Source organism: Delphinapterus leucas, chromosome 4 (assembly GCF_059928025.1).
Source record: "Delphinapterus leucas isolate spDelLeu-1000000601 "Yukka" chromosome 4, BTC_Dleu_Yukka2, whole genome shotgun sequence".
Taxonomy (NCBI): Eukaryota; Metazoa; Chordata; class Mammalia; order Artiodactyla; family Monodontidae; genus Delphinapterus; species Delphinapterus leucas.
Genome location: NC_143132.1, coordinates 68,469,118 through 68,491,745, shown reverse-complemented (window position 1 = coordinate 68,491,745; position 22,628 = coordinate 68,469,118). Strand labels below are relative to the sequence as shown.

At 54.1% G+C, this 22,628-nt stretch overlaps 1 protein-coding gene across 2 annotated transcripts in view; it reads left to right on the top strand.

Annotated features, from left to right (window-relative positions):
* Positions 1-21,257, top strand: part of SEMA5B (semaphorin 5B) — a 43,230-nt gene extending 21,973 nt beyond the window's left edge. The window contains exons 4-21 of one of the 2 annotated variants that reach the window (XM_022567170.2): positions 453-515; positions 862-960; positions 1,427-1,640; positions 2,309-2,594; positions 5,141-5,276; positions 6,451-6,658; positions 6,773-6,980; positions 13,806-13,923; positions 14,073-14,254; positions 15,369-15,512; positions 15,714-15,861; positions 16,004-16,229; positions 16,417-16,635; positions 17,120-17,290; positions 17,393-17,542; positions 17,883-17,927; positions 18,363-18,568; positions 18,806-21,257. In XM_022567170.2, the coding sequence (XP_022422878.2) occupies positions 453-515; positions 862-960; positions 1,427-1,640; positions 2,309-2,594; positions 5,141-5,276; positions 6,451-6,658; positions 6,773-6,980; positions 13,806-13,923; positions 14,073-14,254; positions 15,369-15,512; positions 15,714-15,861; positions 16,004-16,229; positions 16,417-16,635; positions 17,120-17,290; positions 17,393-17,542; positions 17,883-17,927; positions 18,363-18,568; positions 18,806-18,964 (2,982 nt within the window). In that variant the 3' untranslated portion in view covers positions 18,965-21,257. Of the gene's footprint in view, positions 1-452; positions 516-861; positions 961-1,426; positions 1,641-2,308; positions 2,595-5,140; positions 5,277-6,450; positions 6,659-6,772; positions 6,981-13,805; positions 13,924-14,072; positions 14,255-15,368; positions 15,513-15,713; positions 15,868-15,931; positions 16,230-16,416; positions 16,636-17,119; positions 17,291-17,392; positions 17,543-17,882; positions 17,928-18,362; positions 18,569-18,805 lie in introns of both variants that reach the window. The other variant, XM_089910591.1, reaches the window with a different exon arrangement.
* The last annotated feature ends 1,371 nt before the right edge of the window (positions 21,258-22,628 follow it).

Genomic DNA, 22,628 nt, shown 5'->3' with positions numbered 1-22,628 from the left:
ATCTAAGATTGGCCGATCTAGCCTTTCCTCCCTCCCTGCCTCCCGTTCATTCAAGGGACATCTGGCACATACTGGAGGCACAATTCCATCTCCCACTCAGGGCCTGGGGTGGAAATGAAGGTCCTTGGCCACTCAAAGTTCCTTGGCTAACCTGGGGATGGAAGGGCTGGGGAGGTCCCAGGCCAGAGCTGCGTGGGGACGATGTGGGCTAAGGCGGTTTTTACTCCAGGCTTCCCTGACCCAAGCAGGTATGGAGGGTTTTGGGCTGAGGGGGTGTCTAGGGGTAAGGAGTCTGGCAGCCCTGCCGGGTCCACGTGGATGTTGTGAGAGGAACCTTACCCTGCAGCCCGTGGCTGGCCCTTTCCCAGCTCTCTGTCCTCTCCAGCCGCAGCTGCTGCCTGCTCTGGCTGTGAGGGGCACAGCCGTGTGATGTCTGTGTGCTCCTCCCACAGGCCACAGAGTGGGCCTCCAACGAGGACACGCGCCGCTCCTGCCAAAGCAAAGGGAAGACCGAGGTACGTGGCCTTGGCAGCCAGGGGCCTGGCTTAGAGCCGGCGGGAGGCTTGTGGTTGTAGGGATGGAGGGGCACCATGTGGGCACGAGGCCACCTGCATGAGAGGCCCAGCCTGGAGGAGCCAGGGGCTCCTGGTGCAGGCCTGAGTGGGTGGTGAGGCAGGGAGCCGGCCTGGGAGGAAGGTGGCAGGGAGGGGAGACATCCACAGATGCAACCTCAGCTTCAGAGTGTGGTGGATCTGGAGCAGAGTGCTTTCGAATATTTGCGGTGCAGTGGCGTGATGGAAAGACACCCAGCTCTGCAGCTGGAGAGCTTGTCCCTCTATTACTTCCCCTTTGTTGCTTCAGGAGGAGTGTCAGAACTACGTGCGAGTCCTGATTGTCACTGGCCGGAAAGTGTTCATGTGTGGGACCAATGCCTTTTCGCCAGTGTGCTCCAGCAGACAGGTGAGGGCTGTGCAGCGTCCGCAGACAGAGGGGGACACCAAGAGGTTCCCTCACTCAGGCACACAGCCTGGGAATGGGGCTGTCAGTTCAACACAAAAACCAAAACGAAAAGGATGCCCAGTTAGATTTGAATTTCAGGTAAAAAACAGACAGTATGTTAGTATCAGTATGTCCCAGGCAAGATTGGGGGCATCCTTACACTGAAAAATTATTCGTTGTTCATCAAAATTCAACCTCACCTTAGAGGTGAGGCAATTATGGCAATTGCCCTGACTCTTGGCACACCTTCCCCTCCACGACGGCTGCTCCCTCAGAGGCACTGTGGGGGGGGCAGTGAGGAGGCGGGGGAGGGAAGCAGAGGCCTAGAGAGACCAGGGACGCAGGAGGAAACAAAACTCTGGGGGGGAAAGAACAGGCAGCCCGAGGGTCTCGGGGGAAAAGCGCCCCATCTCCCCATTATCCCCAGGTGGGGAACCTCAGCCGGACCGTGGAGAAGATCAACGGTGTGGCCCGCTGCCCCTACGACCCGCGCCACAACTCCACAGCCGTCATCTCCTCCCAGGGGGAGCTCTACGCAGCCACGGTCATCGACTTCTCAGGTCGGGACCCCGCCATCTACCGCAGCCTGGGCAGCAGGCCACCGCTTCGTACCGCCCAGTATAACTCCAAGTGGCTCAATGGTAAGGAGATCCAGCCCCGGGGGGGCTCCCCTGGTCCTAAGCCAGCCAGCCCACCCTGACCCCCATCAGTTTCCTTCCTGCCCAACCAGAGTGGGGCAGATGGTCGCCCAAGGACCACAGCATGTTGGAGAGGGACTGTGGATGAAATCACAGATGTCCTGAGGACCCAGAGCAGATAGAGAGCAGGCTACGAAGGGAGAGAAGGAGTTAGGAATTGATGAGGAGGAAAGGTTACGGGAAAGAAGAGATCGGAGGAGGGTGATTTGAGTTTCTTGCCCCTTGGAGTTGAATCCCTGCTTCTCCACTAATGAGCTCTGTGGCCTTGAGCAAGTACTTGACCTCTCTGTGCCACAATGGTCTCATCTGTAATATGGGGACGATCATAGTATATACCTCATAGCTTGTTAAGAGGACCAAACGGGTTAATCCATATAAAGTACTTAGAACAGTGTCCGGTACACAGTGAGTGCTCAGTCATCCGTGTTAACTATTATTATAACTGCACTTTGCGTTGGAGGCGGGAACAGGGTTGGAGCCCCCAGGTCACCAAGCTGGTGGGGGGTTGTCAGGATGCCCATCTGAGGAAATGGAAGTAGTCGAGTACTCCCAGCTCTGCCCCCTTCCTCCCTCCTGGCCTGACCCACCCCTTGTTCCTCTTCTGCCCCCAGAGCCAAACTTTGTAGCAGCCTATGATATCGGGCTGTTCGCGTACTTCTTGCTGCGGGAGAACGCGGTGGAGCATGACTGTGGACGCACCGTGTACTCTCGGGTGGCCCGCGTGTGCAAGAATGACATGGGGGGCCGGTTCCTGCTGGAGGACACTTGGACCACGTTTATGAAGGCCCGGCTCAACTGCTCCCGCCCGGGTGAGGTCCCCTTCTACTACAACGAGCTGCAGAGTGCCTTCCACCTGCCGGAGCAGGACCTCATCTACGGGGTCTTCACCACCAATGTGTGAGTCCCTGCCCTCCCCCCTCCCGCCCCGGATGTCAGGAATGCGCTCTGAACTGCTTCGAAGCCTGATGGCTTTGGGCAGGTCCCTCTCTGAGCCCTTGTTTCTCTTTCTGTAAAATGGGGATTGCTGTGCCTTCTGCACTGGGTCCTCTGAGGATTTTGTGACTCGCTGCCTCCTGAGAGGTGAGCCCTTGTTCTGGGTTGCTGTGACGGGCAGGCCTAGGCCAGATATGAAGAAAGTAAAAGGAGCTGGATTGTGGCTCTGGGAAGGAAGAATTGCTGGTGATGAAAGTGAAATAGGCTGCCTTCAGTGAGGGGATGGCAGCCTCAGGAGGGTCCAGCAGCTGCCCATCGGGGAGGCTCAGAGGGGACTCTTTACCCTTCCAACCTCAGGACTCCATGATCCTGCTAAATCTATCAGAGTCTTCTGGCAATCCCGACTGCCCTGGAAAACCCAGGCTGGGAATTAGAACCCCTTTTGTTTCCTAAGTGTGAGGAAGGGTAACCCTCATGGAGATCATGAGACCCTCCTTCCACAGCCTCTTCTGTGTAAAGGCTGACCCATTCAAGTGATTTTTTTATAGAGAATGCTGAATGGGCCGCAGAGACCAAGAAACACATTTGTTGTACAGGATGCTGCGCTGGGTTCTTTGTAAGGACAGAAACATATGATGCATAGAGTGGAGTTTGCTTACCTAGGGCCCCAGATAGCAGGCACTGGATGAGGGCCAGGTTAGCTACAGGAAGGATAGTCTAAGGGGATGGACAGGGAGGAGAGTAAAGCAGGGAAGCTGGAGCAGAGAAGCCATCCAAGCCAGGGGACAGACATGCAGCACAGCCCGCACAGGCCATGAGCTGACAGCGGGGACTTAGTGACCAGCCCGCTGTCAGCAGCAGAAGGTGGACAGCCGTGAGCAAAGGGCAGGAGTCACTGCAGAGGCATCAAGGGAAAATAGAAGCATTAGTGTAGACTGCAAATTGTTTATGTATTGTGCACCTTCACCATGCCCCAGGTTCTTGTCATGGTGGAGGTCAGGGGGATGGGGGACACACCAGTGGGCAAGAGCAGCCCTGACTCTGCCCATAAGGACCTTACATTCTCGAGAAGGGCCAGTTTTAACTGTAATAAATCCTACAGAGGGAAAGGGCAGTGTGCAGAGAAGCTGTGATCAGTGTGGAGGGTCGATGATCAGGGAGGGCTTCCTGTAGAAAGTGACATCTACAGGATGACTGGGAATCATCCTGTAGCTAGGGGAGAGGAGCATTGCAGCCCGAGGGAACAACATGTGCAAAGCTTGGGGTGGGAAAAAATGTTTGAGGAACTGAGAGGAGACCCGTGTGGCAGGAACCTGGCAGGTGAAGATGGGAGAGTCAGCCGAGGGGTGGGCATGGGAGGATTATGCCCGGAAGGGCCTTGTAGACTGCTTTAAGGGTTTTGATCTTTATCCTAAGAGTAAGGGGATGTTATTGGAGGGTTTAAAGGAGGACAGGGACTAGCTCAGATGTGCATTTTGTAACACTCACTCCGGCTGCTGTGTGGATAATGGATCAGAGGAGACCGGACGGGCTGCAGGGACAGTGCAGCATCCTGGAGGAGACAGTGGGGACTGCGACCAGGCAGAGGGGAGCGAAATGCACACATTTGGGAGAGGGACTGAGTGCAGAGAACAGCCCTGGAAACACTTGGTGTAGTGGTATCCTCTCTCCGAACTGCCCACGTCAGACTCAGAGAAACGTCTGAATCCATGACTGAAAGGGATCTGAGAGGTCACCTGGCTGCGGGTGGTGGGTTGCAGCATACGTTACTGGTTTGGCAACGAAGTTGTTGTTGGGTTTTCTTTTTTTTTTTTTTTTTTTGCGGCACGCGGGCCTCTCACTGTTGCGGCCCCTCCCGTTGCGGAGCATAGGCTCCGGACGCACAGGCTCAGCGGCCATGGCTCACGGGCCCAGCCGCTCCGCGGCATGTGGGATCTTCCCGGACCGGAGCACGAACCCGTGTCCCCTGCATCGGCAGGCGGACTCTCAACCACTGCGCCACCAGGGAAGCCCTCTTTTTTTTAAATAAAATAAATAAAGCAGAATCGATCGGAATAAAAATATCAGAGTATAATGTATTTAGTAAGGGTACATATTGCTTCATGAAAATTCATTGTAAATGTGTATGTGTGCATGTATGTGTGTGTCCTACTGAGCTGTAACATAAAATATATTTCTTACAGTGGGCCAGGGACTAAAATGTTTGAAAATCATTGACTTTATTTGACCCTCCCACTGAATAAACGAAGGGGATGAGGAGGTAGCACAGAAGGATCTACCAGTGCTTCTCATCAGTGGGTCTTTCTTTACCGGAGGCTTTCCACGGTGTGAAAACCATGTTTCCTCCTTCTGTGATACCCCTGTGGTGCGGAAGGCACCAGAGTCATCATAGGTGCCTAGTAAGCCTTGGAGCTGTGCCATGCTGTGATTTGACAGCTGGCCATGGGATTTAAGGGGAAGGTGCCGAGGCCTCCAGGGAAGGCAGCGTGCCTCCATCTCTTGCCTTTCAGAAACAGCATTGCCGCATCTGCTGTCTGCGCCTTCAACCTCAGTGCCATCTCTCAGGCTTTCAATGGCCCGTTTCGCTACCAGGAGAACCCCAGGGCTGCCTGGCTCCCCATCGCCAACCCCATCCCCAATTTCCAGGTACAGCTTCTCCTCCCCTTTCCCTCTCCTCACATACCACCCTCCCCCAGACTACCAGCCGCAAGCTGATTCCCAGCTACTTAGTGCAACCACCAAATGTGTCCCTGCTGATCTATGCCCATCTGTGGGGTCCGCGATGGTTCCCTACGAGGGTGGTAACCTCAAGACTGTGGAGCAAGAAAGGGAGAGTGGGTGGGATGCAGAACAAGGGAGCCTGCTCTGAGCCATCTCTAAATGTGACCCCTCACCTCCAGAGAGGCAGGGAGGGGGGACCTCAGCTCTACTCAGTGTAGGGAACCAGGAGAGCAATCACAAGCTATCTGGCCAGAATTCAGGGATTTTTAGCTGGAGTTTGCTTGCAGTCTACCCAGTATGGGTACTAATGCCTGGAGGATCTCTGAGTGCCAGGAGTGGTCAGAGCCCAGCCATGGGTGGTGTGAGCATCCCCAGTGTGGAGAAGGGGAAGTAGCCATGGCACAGAGAAAACTGCAGATGGTTGATTTGCATATCCATCCAACTTCCTGACCAGGAGGCAGAATGGAGCAGGGTAAGACCTCAGGCTTTTCAGTAGTACAATCCTGACCCAGATCTAGCCCTCTCTGTGTCACCTTGGGCAAGTCACTCAACCTCCTTGAGCCTCTTTACCCTTATCTGGCACATGGGGATAATACCATCGACCTCATAGATACGTTGGAGGGTTGATATGCACCTGAGGTGGTCTGTAGAATGTAGTAGGTGCTCAATAAATGGTAGTTGCCTTCCAGCTTTGGTTTAGAAGGCATAAGAACCTTGAGCTGATAGGGACATGGGAGAGGGAAGGCAGGGCTTGGCCCAACATGGGGGAGGGGCACCTACAGCGACAGCATGAAATAACAGGACACTTGTTATCCACACTCATATGATCCGTTTCTAGATAATCCAGCCCCCCTTTCATCTTCCTTGTCCTCTTCTCCATCCCTGGTAGGTCCCTCATCCTCTGTCTTCCCAGCCTCATTTTCCCTTAGTTCCCAAAGATGAGACATCTTCCTGGAAGAGGGTGCAGGGCACTTAGCGGGGGATTTTGGGGGGCGGGGAGAAGGGATTGGAGAATCAGAGTCTGGGTTGCGAGGAAAAAGGGATACGGGACCGCGGCAGCCCGCCGGCTGGTCATGCGTGACCCGGTTCCCTGCCGCAGTGCGGCACCCTGCCCGAGGTGGGCCCCAACGAGAACCTGACGGAGCGAAGCCTGCAGGATGCACAGCGCCTGTTCCTGATGAGCGAGGCCGTGCAGCCGGTGACACCCGAGCCCTGTGTCACCCAGGACAGCGTGCGCTTCTCACACCTCGTGGTGGACCTTGTGCAGGCCAAGGATACTCTCTACCACGTGCTCTACATCGGCACGGGTGAGGCCGCCTCGCCCCGCCCTGCCGGCGCTCGGGGTGGGAGGAGGTTGAGCGGCAGGGGCTGGGCCGCGAGGTTCCGGGGCCTTTAAGGCCACCCTGATCTGGCCCCTCCAGAGTCCGGCACCATCCTGAAGGCGCTGTCCACGACGAGCCGCAGCCTCCGCGGCTGCTACCTGGAGGAGCTGCACGTGCTGCCCCCCGGGCGCCGGGAGCCGCTGCGCAGCCTGCGCATCCTGCACAGCGCCCGCGCACTCTTCGTGGGCTTGAGTGACGGCGTGCTGCGGGTGCCGCTGGAGAGGTGTGCCGCCTACCGCAGCCAGGGGTAAGCGGGCGCCGCGGGAAGGCGGCCGGGCGGCCGGGCGGGTGCGCCTCCAGACGCAGATGCCTGCCGATCGCACTGGGAGCTGGCGCTTAAGAGGTGGAGCTTTGGAGTCAGGTCGTCCTGGGATGGCATTCCTGGCGCAATCTCCAGTTGTGTGCCTTTGGACAAGTCATTTAACCTCTCTGAACCTTGGTTTCCTCCTCATAAAATCTCTGCAGGGTTTTTGTGAAGGATAAGTGGGATAATCTGCCAAAACCACTTATCACCCACCTGGGGAATATATGTGTTGAGCAAACAGTGGTGGCTGTCATTATCCCTGTTGTCAAGCCCACAGTTAGGGCCTGGTGGCCATCTCTAGACCACGTGATTTACTCTCAGTCCCTTCAGTTCAGAGAGTGGTCTTTATCTTTGAAACCACAGCACTTGCTATGCAGATGTGAGGACAGATAGGAGATGATACTTTGAGTCAGCCCCAAGTTTGCTTCTGTAACTTCCCCACTTAGAAGAGGCAGAAAGGCCTGGCATGGGTGGGTTGGAGGTGAGGAAACATGTGGAGATGGGACGTTGTCTTCCCAACAGCTTCTGCAATCAGTTCTCCATACCTTAGCTTCAGGTGGATTCACAAATTTGGCAATAATGACATTGACGTTTAAGGGGGAAACAAAAGCCTATTCCAAAGCCAAATGCAAATGTATCTCAGACTCCTAAGCATGTGAGGCTACCCTGAGCTGCACCCGTTCATTTTGGAGATAATTCAAAAATTGCCTTTAGCTGGCATAGCCACAGCCATGTGGGCTTCTGTGGCCTTTGCAACACAGGGACCTCCTGGCTGTGCCCATCTGTCCTCAAGATTTGGGAGACAAATGGCAACCAGGCTGCCAAGGGTTGTTTTCCAGCCCCGGTGGAGTGTGCTGGGATCTGAGCAGAGGCCTGGAGGGCCAGGGAGAAGGCTAGAAGGTCATGGTGTGACAGCGGGGAGTGGGGGGGAGGCGAGCGCAGTGGGCAGATACCCAAGCTTCCCTCGGCCCCAGCACAGGGCTCCATCAGCAAAGCACCGAACATTTGCGAAGCCCTCCCACGCTCAGAGCACTTCACGGGGCTGTCGGTGTGAGAAGAGGGAGGCAAGATGAAATAGGTCTGGAACACTCTCACTTCCCTCAGGGCTCTAGATGTCTGGCTGGGGAGAGAGACCTTGGCCTGAATCTGACATGTGGGGAGAGAATGGGGTATAATGGGAGGGATTTGCGTGGTGGAATTGGATGTACCTGGGACCCCATCTCAGCTTCGTCATCTGCCAGCTGTATGGTCCTGAGCAAGTTACTTACTTAACCTTTTGAGCTGTGGCTTTCTCCTGGGGAAAATAGGGGGAAATGTGACGAAACAGATGGTATTTACTTTTGGCAGAGGAGCTGTAAGGATTGGGAATAATGCTCACGAAGTGCCTAGTCCAGCGAGTCATCATTGGTAGCTGGTGTCCTTATTCCTTTTTTATCTCCGCAAATGCATTTAGGGGCCCTCCAGTCTCCTGGGCTCTCAGGAGTCTCAGGATTTGTGACGCTGAATACAGACAGCACTGCTTGGCAACGAAGCATGGCATTTCTCTCTTATGTGCTTCTTTAACTGCTGTGTCATTATTAAACTTTTCACATGTACCGTGTTATTTAAGAGGCTGTAAATCCTTGAAGGCAAGTCCAATGTCCCAGTATTTTTTATACTCCACCAGGGGGCCATGCCCAGCCCCAGCCACAAAGTGGCCTGCTACACATGACTGATCCTGCAGTTGATTGATTGCTTGGCCTGAGAGCAGGCTGGTGCAGGAGAGGAGTGGGGAATGGGACTGGAAAGTGGATTGAGGCCAGCTGAGAATGCCAAGGGAGGATTTTGACTTGAATCCTGTGACTGGAGGCACTGAAGTGGTCTTTGAACGGGGGAGTGGTGTGATGGGCAGTGTGAATAGGTGTCTTACAAAGATCAATCAGACAGTGGCGAGCAGCATTGTCTCGGGGCAGATGGTTGGCCAGCGTGAGCTGCTGTGGCTCTAGGCCAGATATGACGTGATGGGGTCTGCAGTGGAACGAGAGGAGCGACAATGCCGGACGTTTCCCCATTCACGTGGTGCTGCAGACAGGGGACAGGGAGTTCACGAAACGTGGCCAGGTGGAACAGCAAGGTAGACAGAGGTCAGTTCGGCGTCTGATACTTTTGGTTTCCTGAGTTTGGGATAAGAGGCCTTGATATGTACAGTGGAAACCCTGCCGTAAAGCTATAGGTGGATCTAAAATGTGCGGTCTCTTTACTGCAAAGTTATAAAATGACCAGAGTAAGCCCGTGCTGCCAGCAAGCTGTGCGCTCCGGGAGTCTGGGAGCCAACTGCCCATCACACTATATCAGAATGTATGCTGTTGTGAGGCAGTTTGTCACGGGGTTTTACTGTGTGCCATGAGAGACCTTTCCTGCGTCTATCCTCATTCCTTCCAAAGCTGGCAGGAAGCTGAGGGTGGTTAAGCAGAGGCCCCTTCAGGCGCCCTCCTCTGTCCAGAATCCAGGGGCTTGTCTCCAGCACCCTCCTTTCACTCAGGCAAACCTCAGCCCCATGGGGCACGACCAGGACCCTGGCCTGGCCAGAGAGACTGGTGCTCACAGGAGGACGAGCAGAGCGAGTGAATGGCTGACTGGCTCTACAAAGCAGGTGTTTTAGGCATGAAGAACTGCCCCCTTCCTCCTTCCAGCACGCCTTTCATGCTGCCCTGGAGGGAGGGGCCCCTTATTGCCAGCTTATCCCAACCTCCCTCCCTGGCAGGGGGCCTGGGCCCCGTTCCACTACCATCTTAATTAATGGCCACTTCCTCCCAAGCTCCACCCTGGACAGCTCCCATTGTGAAACCCTTGCTACGCAGTGCTGGAATCCGCCTGCTTGCACATTTCACCATCCATCTCTGTCCTGCTTTAGAGCCCATGAAATGAACCCGTTGCCTTTTGTAATGGCTGCTTGAGACACTGCAGTAAAAAAGACATGATGATGTATTATTGGTCTGATGGCTGCTCTTATGAAAGCAACTCTAAGCTACCACCCACTCCTATAGTCAGAGACACTGTCACTCTCCTGTGCTTGGAGCTTTAATTTTCTCAAGAACATTCTCTGCTCTGGAAGCTCTGGAGTGGCCTTTGGCCAAAAGCAGCAAATGTGGACAAGAAAAGAGCTCAGGCGCTGGTGCCAGGGGGCGTCTCGCAGGTCCCCTCAGGCGGCCAGGACTGGGGCAGGGCAGGGCAGGCGTGTCCATGGAGAATCTGGTCTCCTCTTTCTTCTCTGGGAGAATTGTGAGCAGGAGAGGCTGAGGGCAAGGGATCCTGAGTGAGGGGCTGGGGCCAGCATCTACTCTGTGTTTTTCTTCGCTCTTTTCTTATCCTGTCATGGATTGGAAAGACAAGGCACTTCATCTCTTGGCTTGAGAACCCTGACAAAAGTGGCCCTGGAACAGCAGTTCTAATGCTGTTCATTGCAATCACCTGAGGAGTGTTTCAAAGACTCTGGTGCCCGGGCTTACTCCAGTCCAGAAGGCCTGGAAATAGGAGGGATTTTTGTTTCGTTTGCTTAAGCCTTTTAAAAGATCCCCAGGAGATTCTGATTTGTTGTCAAGACTGGGAACAACTGTTCTAGAACTGGTTAGGCCCTAGATGAAGGAAGTAGCATGAGGCAAATTGCATTCCTCCAGAATCTTCTGTTTTTATCTGTGTAAATCAATTCAAATTATCTGCTCTCATCCATTCTCCCTACTGGCAGACATTTGTTTTTGACGGATAGAATCGTATATATGTATGCATGTATGTATTATTGTTATTATTAATCACCCGTCATGGCTAGTTGTTTTTTAAGCTATTTAATCTATGTTGCTTGCAGAGTGCCATAGCAATGCTTCTAGAGTTTGATGCCCATTTCTGAGAACTGAGGGAAATACACTCAGGAGTGGGCTTTACTGAGTTCTGATTGGCTGAATCTGCCAGCAGCACATTTGACCCCGATGTCAGCCAGTAAAGGCAGAACCTCAAAACCACGGGATGCTGAGACTACTTTTGCACGTGTATTGTATTCAGTCCTATGGTGTCCAGTTTGATGTATTTGCTGGCGAAACACACCTAAATCAAACCATTGATCCCAAATGAAAATACGAGCACCCGTACGTTGTATAATTCACACAAATTGTCCTTGAGAGAATAAAATGGAAACATAGTCTTGAGAAATAGATGAGTGTTCTGGATTCCCAGGTGGGCCAGGGTATGTTTACTGGGGTCCAGCGAGGCTGTCACTCACTGAAACCCCACGCATCACCTCCTTTATCGGAGGTCATGAGCGGGCGCTACTCTTCACTGCGGTGCGCAGGCTTCTCATTGCGGTGGCTTCTCTTGTTGCGGAGCACGGGCTGTACGCACGCAGGCTTCAGTAGTTGTGGCACATGGGCTCAGTAGTTGTGGCTCATGGGCTCTAGAGTGCAGGCTCAGTAGTTGTAGCGCACGGGCTTAGTTGCTCCGCAGCATGTGGGATCTTCCCGGACCAGGGCTCGAACCCGCGTCCCCTGCATTGGCAGGCAGACTCTCAGCCACTGCGCCACCAGGGAAGCCCCACCCTCTTCTTTATAAGGTCTCTGTATAACCTCTTTTCTCTTTGGTCTATTGAACTCACTGAAAATAAAGAACTCACCTGACAGGTGACTTTGCCTGAAGTTTCAAGAGAAAAGAAAGATTCTATCCTGAAGACACCAAAGGGGCAGCCCCTTGACTCCTTTGTGTATCCCTTTAGCCCTGGGCAGCCTTAGCTCCTTTGGCCAAAGGAAAATCCCTCTGCAGACTCATGTCATCGCATGGGCTCCCCCACCCTCTTTGTCATCCAGCACCTCCTTAACCCCAAACCTCTTCTGCTTTCTAACCTCCGGTTACTGCCGCACTGTCCCTCTCAGTGCTCTCCTAGACCCTCTGCAGCAGGCCCACTGCTGTGGAGCGGCCAGGCCTGGCCAGAGAGGGTGGAAGTTGGCGAAAGGAGGCAGAAGGGACCCAGCGAATCCCCTGAGGTTGGCAGTGGGCTCTCTGGGTATTGGAGGGAACCTCCTTCAGGCTCCAGAATCTGATATTCTGTTTACTTAGCAATGGACAGGAAATCCTGATTCCACAATTCCCATATTGTTTTTCCCCTCCTTGGAGTCTTACCAGTAGAGATTTAACTCTTGTTGTTGTTGTTAAAAACTGTAGAGGATACGATGACTAAGTCAGAAGTAAAAAGGGAAGAGAGGAGCCTAGGTTATGGGAAGTGGGGGCTTTGGGACATGCATCAGCGTGTGAACCGTTACCTCTCCTGGCTCATTTGAGATAGACCTGCCTAGGAATAATGGGGACCTGGGATGTGACCCCTAGCTCACCCCAGCCTGAGCTCATTCTTATGATGCCAATGCATTGGACTCTGGGTCCTGCCACTGAGCGGCACAAACGTGTGGATGCCCAGGTGACCCTGGACTATGCCCAGGTGTCCCCTGACCCTGCACCTGTGTTTTGAGGCACGGGCTCACGTTCACTCAGTGTGTGAAGTAAGACACAGCCTCCAGCTGGGAAGCAGGTGCATGAGGGGAAGAGTGTGGTGGGGAGGTCTAGGTTCTAGCCTCAGCTCTGCCACGTACAGTTTGCGTGATCCTGGGGAAACGCCTGTTCCCTTCTCTGTGACTGTTTCTCCCATTGTACAATGAAAAGGTTGTTTTATGGATCCCAGGGATTCTCAGTCTGGCTCCCATTAGAATCACCCTCAAGCATTTTTTTTGTGTGTGTGGTACGCGGGCCTCTCACTGCCGTGGCCCCTCCCGTCGCGGAGCACAGGCTCCGGACGCGCAGGCTCAGCGGCCATGGCCCACGGGCCCAGCCGCTCCGCGGCATGTGGGATCTTCCCGGACCAGGGCACGAACACGTGTCCCCTGCATCGGCAGGCGGATTCTCAACCACTGCGCCACCAGGGAAGCCCCCCCCGCTCAAGGTTTTAAATCCCCAGCCCACCCACCCAGAAATTCTTGTCTGGGGTGGGCCCATGTATCAGTATTTTTAAAAAAGATCCTTTAGGGACTTCCCTCGTGGTCCAATGGTTAAGACTGCGCTCCCAATGCAGAGGGCCTGGGTTCGATCCCTGGACAGGGAACTGGATCCCACATGCCTCAACTAAGAGCCCACATTCCACAACAGAGATCTCTCACACAGTAACAAAGATCCCGCAGGCCGCAACTAAGACCCGGCGCAGCCAAATAAATAAATAACTACTATTTTTTTTTTAATGAAGGAATTTTTTTTAAAAAAAGCTCCTTTAGTGATTCTAACGTGCAGCCAGGTTGAGAACCACTGGGCCAGATCATCTGTAAGGTCCTTTCCATCACTATAATCATAGTGTCTAGCAGGGAGGAACTACCTCTTTGGATTTCTGTTCACCACATCTTCATCTGTGGCCCTAGATGAAGACTGTGGGGCACCCAGACTCAGGGAAGGCAGTAATCTCTTGGCTAAGTGTGTGGGTTCTGGAGCACCATAGTGTGAGTCCATGGTCGGCTCTGGGTTTCCTCCATGTAACATGAAGATAATAACAGTACCTTCCTCATTGGGTTGTTGTATTGAGTTAATTCATGCTTCTAAAGTGCTTAAAACGATGCCTGGCACACAGTAAGTACTCAGTGAACTTCGTTATTATTGTGGAGGACAACTGAATGAAAGAAGTGCCCAGAGGAGAGTGTCCAGGTGTATTCTTGGGATGCAGGTGATGATGGGAGTCCAGTGGGCTTGAGTCTCTGGACCTCTGTCTGGCAGGGCATGCCTGGGGGCACGGGACCCGTACTGCGGCTGGGACGGGAAGCAGCAACGTTGCAGCACACTTGAGGACAGCTCCAACATGAGCCTCTGGACCCAGAACATCACAGCATGTCCTGTGAGAACCCTTTTGTACCCCCCACCAGGGACCTCTTCCCCCGAATTCAGGCCACGACTCTCCATCAGTGTCCCCACAGCCCTGGGACCTTGTACCTTCCCTGCCCCTGCCTTGTGTGACAGGGTCGTGCTCCTGGTGTGTGTCTTCAGGTGCGAAATGTGACTCGGGATGGGGGCTTCGGCCCATGGTCACCATGGCAACCGTGTGAGCACTTAGATGGGGACAACTCAGGTTCTTGCCTGTGTCGGGCCCGGGCCTGTGACTCCCCCCGACCCCGCTGTGGGGGCTGTGACTGCCTGGGCCCAGCCATCCACGTTGCCAACTGCTCCAGGTATGTGAGGACGCAGGGCTTGCTGGCGGTGGCCTTGGAATGGGGGAGGGGGGATGGATGGAATGGGGCATCCCCAGCCAGATGTTTGCACTAAGGGACAGAAAACACTTCAGGGCTGTGCAGGGCACTGGACAGGTGGCTGATGTCTGAGGCAGGAAACGTGAGCCCTGGGAGAGTTTCCACTCCAGTGGGAGAGAACTTTCTGCCTTGCGGTGCTCTTCATACAAAGAGGTGTGGGAGTTATCCCTAGCCAGATCATATCCTCAATAAGCCTTGCAGTCCCAAACAGGAGGGACAGCATGGGATGGTGGTAGCTACTTAACCACTCTGAGCTTCTCTAAATGAGGGTTACAGTGCCCACCCTGAAGGTTGTTGGGAGGGTTAAATGAGATCATATTATATATATATTTAGAGAGAGAGAGAAAGAGAGAGAGAGAGAGCTTGCACACTGCCTACTACCTGAGGACTCCCTAAAGTGATTAAAATAAATAACCCATAATTCTTGACACTCTTAAAATAATTTTATATACACTACATTTATTAATTTAACCATCACAACCTCATGGGGCAGGAATACAATCATTATCCTTACTTTAAAGATAAGAGTATGATGAGGCACAGAAGGTTTCGGTAACTTGCCCAGCCTTAAACAGCCAGTAATTGGTAGTGCCAAAATTTGAAAATTAGGGGCAAAGGAGACAAGAGTGGGTGGTGTCTTGAGGTTGGAGCAAAGCATGTGCAGTAGTAGAACGGGGGAGAGAGCATGGGTTTGAATACCAGGGTCTGCCAACCAACAAGGCTGAAACAAAGGTGCAGATGGCAAAGGCCTTCTCTAGAGAATATGTCCTTTTCCCCTGCGAGCAGAGGCCGTGTGGGTGTACCTCTGTGCTCTAACCCTAAACACAGCCTGATATATGGAAGAAGGCTCTCAATGCATGTTTGAGGAGTGAACAGATGAATGAATAAGTCATTCCTGAGAAGGCCTGGTTAGGAACTATCTCCTGTCAATGGCAGTTCCTGACAACAATACAAAATCCATCTGTGCAGATGTGATTAGATCTGAGAAGCTAGAGCTCAGAGGGTCATTTGTCTCTATCCCCTCCGGCCCCACCAGGAACGGGGCGTGGACACCGTGGTCATCGTGGGCCCTATGCAGCACCTCCTGTGGGATCGGATTCCAGGTCCGCCAGCGAAGTTGCAGCAACCCTGCTCCGCGCCACGGGGGCCGCATCTGCGTGGGCAAGAGCCGGGAGGAACGGTGAGCTAGGGCGTGGCTATTGGTTTCTGCGACAAGCCAGCCCCGAGGTCGCCGACTTCCCGGGCCCCCTAGAAGGTGGCCTGGATTCTCCAGGTGGTCCAGTGGACCCTCGTTTTCCCAGTCTCGCAATCTCAGTGACCTCTCATAGGGAAAGGGGTGCCCGTTCCCTAGAGTAACGACTCCTCCCCCTCTCCCCGTCAGGTTCTGTAACGAAAACACGCCTTGCCCGGTGCCCATCTTCTGGGCATCCTGGGGCTCCTGGAGCAAGTGCAGCAGCCACTGTGGGATCGGTGTGCAATCGCGGCGTCGGGCCTGTGAGAACGGCAACTCCTGCCCGGGCTGCGGCGTGGTGAGGGCCGGGCCGGGCCGGGGGCGGGCGCGGGATGCCTGGACCTCGAGCCAAGCGGAGTGCAGAGAAGGGGCGGGGGGCGGGGCGCGGGACAGGCCTGGGGCTGCGAGGCTGTGCAACAGCACCAGTCCTCATCCCGAAGGAGTTCAAGACTTGCAACCATGAAGGCTGCCCCGAAGTGCGGCGCAACACGCCGTGGACGCCCTGGCTACCGGTGAACGTGACCCAGGGCGGGGCGCGGCAGGAGCAGCGCTTCCGCTTCACGTGCCGCGCGCCGCTGGCCGACCCCCACGGGCTGCAGTTTGGCCGGAGGAGGACGGAGACCCGAACCTGCCCCGCGGACGGCTCTGGAGCCTGCGACACGGACGGTACAGCCCTGCGTCTCCCCACCCGCCACCCTCCCTCCCAGGCCCAGAGCGATGGGGCGGGGCCGGGAGTGAGAGCTGGGGGAGGAGGGGGCAGGGAGGGGATGTGCGGTTTGGAAGAAGGCGGGAGGCCTTTGGGCTGCCGTGGGAGCCCTCTGTGGCTGAGGCCAGCCCCCCTGTATCCCCCCAGCCTTGGTGGAGGAGCTCCTGCGCAGCGGGGGCACCTCCCCGCACACGGTGAGCGGGGGCTGGGCCGCCTGGGGCCCGTGGACCTCCTGCTCCCGAGACTGTGAGCTGGGCTTCCGCGTCCGCAAGAGAACATGCACAAACCCGGAGCCCCGCAACGGGGGCCTGCCGTGCGTGGGTGACGCTGCCGAGTACCAGGACTGCAACCCCCAAGCTTGTCCAGGTAGCCCTCCACTAAGGAATCTTGGCCCAGGGAAACCCTCGCCCAGGGAACCCCCATCGGGGAGACTCCCAGGCCTCCCCAGGCTACAACTAACTCCTGGTTGGAGACCTCTCCTCCCTGCCAACTTTGTACAGGGCCGGCCCCCAGAGCAATTTTCTGCCCTGAACATGGACACGGCTGCTACTCCCAGGGACCAGGGCATTTCCTCACCCTCCGTGTCGCTGTTTTGTCTCCTTTAATGGGTTAGCTAGACAAGGAGCTTGATTTGAGGCGGAGTTGGTTTTTGGTGTCCCCTCTGCAGCCTGCGTTTCTCCTGCCACCCCTGAGGGGAGAGGAACTCCCTAACAGTGGACTGTAGGGCTGGGGCAGGGTGGATGTTGAGGGCAGTGTGGCCCTGAGAGGCCTAGCCTGGGTTGGGGTAGAAGACTGTCTTGGGCCATGCCTGCACCTGCAGCCCCTCTTCATCCACCCCATCGCCTTGCAGTGCGGGGTGCCTGGTCCTGCTGGACCTCTTGGTCCCCCTGCTCAGCCTCCTGCGGTGGCGGCCACTATCAACGCACCCGTTCCTGCAGCAGCCCCGCCCCCTCTCCGGGCGAGGACATCTGTCTCGGGCTGCACACGGAGGAGGCGCTGTGTGCCACACAGGCCTGCCCAGGTACTAAGTGCATCTGGCAGGGCCTGGGGAGCAATGCGGAGTCTGCGCATCCCCACTAAGGGGGTCTGGGTGGTTAACCTCATCCCAACCCACAACACACAGAAGGCTGGTCGCCATGGTCTGAGTGGAGTACATGCACGGAGGATGGAGTCCAAAGCCGTGGCCGGTACTGCGAGGAGCTGGTCCCCGGGCCCAGCACTTGTGCTGGAAACAGCAGCCAGAGCCGCCCCTGCCCCTACAGGGAGATGCCCGGTAGGTCTTCGAGCCAGCACCTTCACACCAACCCTTCCTGCCCTGAGCCCCCAGCTTCTTTCCCCTTCTGAAGTATCCTGCGGGGTGCAGGATGAAATGCCGGGGTGGGAGGTTCACACACTTTGGGCCTTTGCACTTCCTCATTTGATGGATGGGCCTACCTTTCTTAGAGGTGGGGCCTGGGGGGAGACCAAGGGAAATGAAGGTCCCCAGGTGCAGTCCCACAGGTCAGCGCTGACCCAGGGGTCCTCCGAGACACACACCAACACACACCGCCCTGGAGGGACTCAAGTCCTCTCCTCCCTGCCTCTTACACCCACTCTTGCTTGTCTTCCTGCAGTGATCCTGCCTGCCTCCAGTGTGGATGAGGCCACTGGCTGTGGAGGTAAAAGGAACCTGCCCCACCTCATGATGATCCACGCCCCCCGCCCCTTCCCAAGGAGGAGACCCACCTACTCCGAAACCTGGAGTCTCTCCACTTCTCGCTCCAGACCCACAAACCTTGTTGAGGTCCCGCACTGCTTTAGACCACGTGTAGGAGAGTCTGGGCAATTCCATCCATGCCCCTCAGCTAAGAAGTGGTGGTCAAGTCTGTATTCAAGAAGAGTCACCCAACTCCACACCACTGGCTGCTTCCTCCGACCCAAGCCACAGGTGGTCCTGTGAGACAGGCCCCTGGTGACAGGCCACGCAGCCTCCCTGTTTCTGATGACTCTGGCTTCAAAGCCCTTCCCTTTATGTCTCAGAGCCTCCTATTGGGGGGCAGTTGGGGGTCTTCACAGTGGCCCTTTCCTTACCTCTTGTCTCTTCCCTCTCCCAGGGTTCAGTCTCCTCCACCTGGTGGCCACAGGCATCTCCTGCTTCGTAGGCTCTGGGCTGCTGACCTTGGCGGTGTACCTGTACTGCCAGCACTGCCGGCACCAGTCCCAGGAGTCCACGCTCGTCCATCCCACCACCCCCAACCACCTGCATTACAAGGGCGGGGGTGCCCCTAAGAATGAGAAGTACACACCCATGGAATTCAAGGTGGGAGTCCTCTCGGAGAAGCAGAGGGCAGGGTGAAGGGTGCAGTGGTCCTGGCCCTACGCAGGACATAACTAGGCTGGGCACTCGGGGGAGAGCAGTGGCGTGGTGAGCAGAACACTGTGTCAGCAGCCAGACGTTCTCTCATTGACTGGCTCCTGATTTCCTTGCTCTGGCCTGTCCTCTTTCCCCGTCTCTCCCTTCACCCCCTTCCTCTCTTGTTCTTTCCTTCTCCCACAGACCCTGAATAAGAATAACCTGATCCCCGATGACAGAGCCAACTTCTACCCATTGCAGCAGACCAATGTGTACACGACCACCTACTACCCGAGTCCACTGAACAAACACAGCTTCCGGCCTGAGGCCTCACCTGGACAACAGTGCTTCCCCAACAGCTGATACCACTGTCCTGGGGACTTGGGCTCCTTGCCTTCCTAAGGCACAGAGCAGGTGGAGGTGGGATGGTGGAGCCAGTTTGGTTTTCTCCCTCTGCACTAGGCCAAGAACTTGCTGCCTTGCCTTGTGGGGTCCCATCTGGCTTCAAAGAGCTCTGGCTGGCGGTGACCATGGGGGAGAGGGCTGGCTTCAGGCTGGCACACGGCTGCAGTTCCAGCTCAGCCCGGGTCTCTCATGGCCTCCTTGGAACCCACCGTCATGCTGATCTCTCCTGCCATGTCTGGGCTGTGGACCTACCAGGCGTGTGAGGGAATTGGAGAGTGGAGATGGCAGGAGGGCAGACTTTTAGGTTTGGGTTGGAAATGACAGCCCTTGTAGCTATCAGGGGCTGAGTCTGCCCCTCTTTGGCTGGCCCCAGGAAGGGCCTGGGCTACATCCTGATTATCTCTGAAAGAAACTAGTCAAATGACCCCAGTAGTTCTGGATTCTCTGCCCCAGGGCTGGGTCATTGTGGTGCTGCCCCAGTGTGACATGGGGACCAAGGCTGGAGCAGATTGTCCACCTTTGCCTAGCAGTCTGTGCTTTACCCAGCGACATCCCTCTGGTCAGAGGCAGTGAGGACTGGGGGCTGGAGACTGATCTGTGCTGAGAAGTCCTTTAATCTGGGCTGGCACATTCCTCGGCCTTTCAATCAGAGTGCACGAAAGGTGACCCAGGAGGAAGGGAGGCGGGAGGCCAGTGGAGATGGCTCTCCAGTTGCTGCTCAACAGAGCTGTTGGCTGAGACCCGCGTGGGCGTCTCTGCTGGGCCCTCCTCTGTTCAGGAACGCACACATGTACACACACGATCACAATCTACCACCGCAACAAAAAGGATGTTGGGCTGTGGCATTATTAAAGATGATATCCAGTCTCCACATGTAACGTCGTCTTCGTGCATATGTGTGTGGGCTCCTCTTGGCCCGGTCTGGTCAATTAGAGCAATGCACTGGGGTGACAGATGGTCTTCTCAGGGTGGGGGAGATGACCCCAGTAGAGTTTGACTTTAATAGAGGATAACTTTCCATTTGTGAGTAAATCTCCACATACACACGTTGCCCTAAACCCTTGTTGGAAAAGAGGGATAATCACAGATTCACAAGTAGGGACACAAGTACACCAAAGGCAATACAATAGGAGATTTCTGCCCATTGCCTTAGCAGCTCTAATCGGCAACACTTCCACAGTGGAAATGTGTGAGTCCAGCAGGGGAGTATTGATGAAGATTATTTTATGAGGTGCTTACATTGCCGAGTTTAATAAAACCAGAATTGACTGAGAAATGAGTAAATCTGTGAGGTGGGGGAAGCCCTCTGTAGTTTTGGCTGGATTAAATCAAAATAGCCTCAAAGCCTCTGCCCACCACATCCGTGCTACCATTTTGGATGAGATTGATGGACATGTTAAATTTAGAGAGGAATTTCCTGACTTAATTGGCTGGATCAATTACAGGATTTGCAGCAAAATCTATTTGTAGGTCAGGCTGTAAAGTGTGAGATCCCGGTGGTAGAGGAAGTAGAGGATCTTGGGGAGGGGAGGAGGAGGAAGAAAGGAGCACTCCTGGACCTCGTGTCTTGGACTCCCTTGTGCTCACTGCCTCAACTGCAATAGCCGTGTCCTCAGGCCAAGGTGGAGCCCAGTCAGTGAGAGCTCAGGGGACATAATGAGTATTTCTGCAGTTTGGGGATTCCTCACTGAGTTTCTATTCACCCCATGAATCCAGAGCCTGTAGGGGCCTGTGTTAGATCTTGGGGTTTTGGATTCCCTTGAACCTGGTAGAGCCAATGAAGTTCAAGAGTGTTCTAGGGCCCAGGGTGCCTGCTTCACAGGGGCCACTCATATATGTCAGGCACTGGTCAGGTCTGTAGCGAGCAGTCATGGAGAATTCCCGGGTCATGCCTGGCCACTTTTGACCGGAATGGCATCAGTGGAGTGGAAACCCATGTGTGTCATGGCAAAATACACACCACATGTGTGTGCATGCACACACACACCATCTATTACATAAAAGTATCAGTCCTTCACATGAATTAATCATAATTTATTTAAACCACTATGATTTGTTTCAAATTTTTCTTTACCAAAGAATGCTATTATGGACCTTCTTATCCGTATCTCTATGTCCTTAGGATAAATTCCCAGAAGCGATTGCCCTTAACCTCTGTGGCCAAATCTCTTGCTGATGGGAGTACACACCCACCAGCAGCACATTCTCATTGCATTATTTCTAATCCTAGTAGCTAACTCTGATAAGTGCTGTCACCTCCAAGCACCATACCAAGTGCTGGTCATTTATCTTATTCAGTTCTCACAACAATCCTGAGAGGAAAGTACTATTGCCATGCCCACTTTACAGATGAGGAAACTGAGGTTTAATAAGTTTAAATAACTTGCCTAAAGTCACACAGCTAGTCAGTGACGGTTCAGCCCAGGCAGTCCAACTGCTTGTTATCAACTTGATAATTTTTTAAAGCGTAATTGTTTAACTTTTTAAAATATTTACTGAGTGACCATTTCCCTCCATATACATACTGGCCATTTGCATTTCTTCTTTTTAAGAAGGATATTTTGTCCTTTTTCTCCTAGGTGGTCATCTTTTCCCTATTGCTTTGTAGAAGATATTAACCTTTGGTAAAAAGATATTAACCTTTGGTAAAAAAAAAAAAAGATTTAAATATTTCCTTAATTGATCCTATGCCCGTTTTGATACATAGATATTTGAATTTTTTACATAGAACTACTGGTTTTTTGTTTTTTTATTTTTAAAGGAAACTATACGGATTTTGCTTGAATGAAACTGAAGTAATGAGTTTTCTCACTGTCACCACCATGAATCTCAGGGATGCGGGCTTTAGGGGACACGGTTCTCCCCTTCTGCATATGCTCCATAGTGTCAGTTACTCTAAACAAAGACAGGATCCAGGCTGGGGATCTGTTGGTTTGGGACTTGACTTAGGGGAGCATACAGCCTCATGCACTCCAGAGGAAGGGGTGCCTTAGAGGGAGAAAAAGAACAGAGTGTGTGTTGAGAGGTTCATTTCTCTGGGAGGAGGAAATAGAGCTGGGCCCCCTCTACCTGTCAGGGCAGGTGAGATTTAGACAAGAAACAAAAACTGGGCTCCTCCCTCTGGTGGCAGACACTGGCCATGTAGTGGACAGTTATTGGGACCCAGAGTACAGGGTCCTTGTCTCACAGCCCAGTCCTTGAGCAGGTTAAATATGACCCTCAAGCATCGATGGTTAGGAGCCCACTAACAATGAAAGAGATCATCTCCCCACATGGTCAGGCAGGTGGCCTTGACAGGAGGCAGTACACCTGGGTGAGGATCTGGGCTTCCCCGACTAGAGGCTGGATTCCAAGTCCTGGTTCCAAAGTCACACGGCACAATTCAAGCCTCTATATTCAAAGTTAAATTTTAGTTTGATTTAGCGCCTATCGTCTGGAGAGAGAGGATATTGACCAAACTTGCTTTGACAGCTGGACAAGCAATCTTCCTCCAGTAGCCATTCTTCCTATTCATTGTGTGGGAGGATGGCTCAGTCTCTAGCTTTACTGCTCACCAGCTGTGTGACCTCAGCAAATCTCTTCCCTCTCTGGATTTCAGTTTTCTGGCCTATGTCATGTCAGG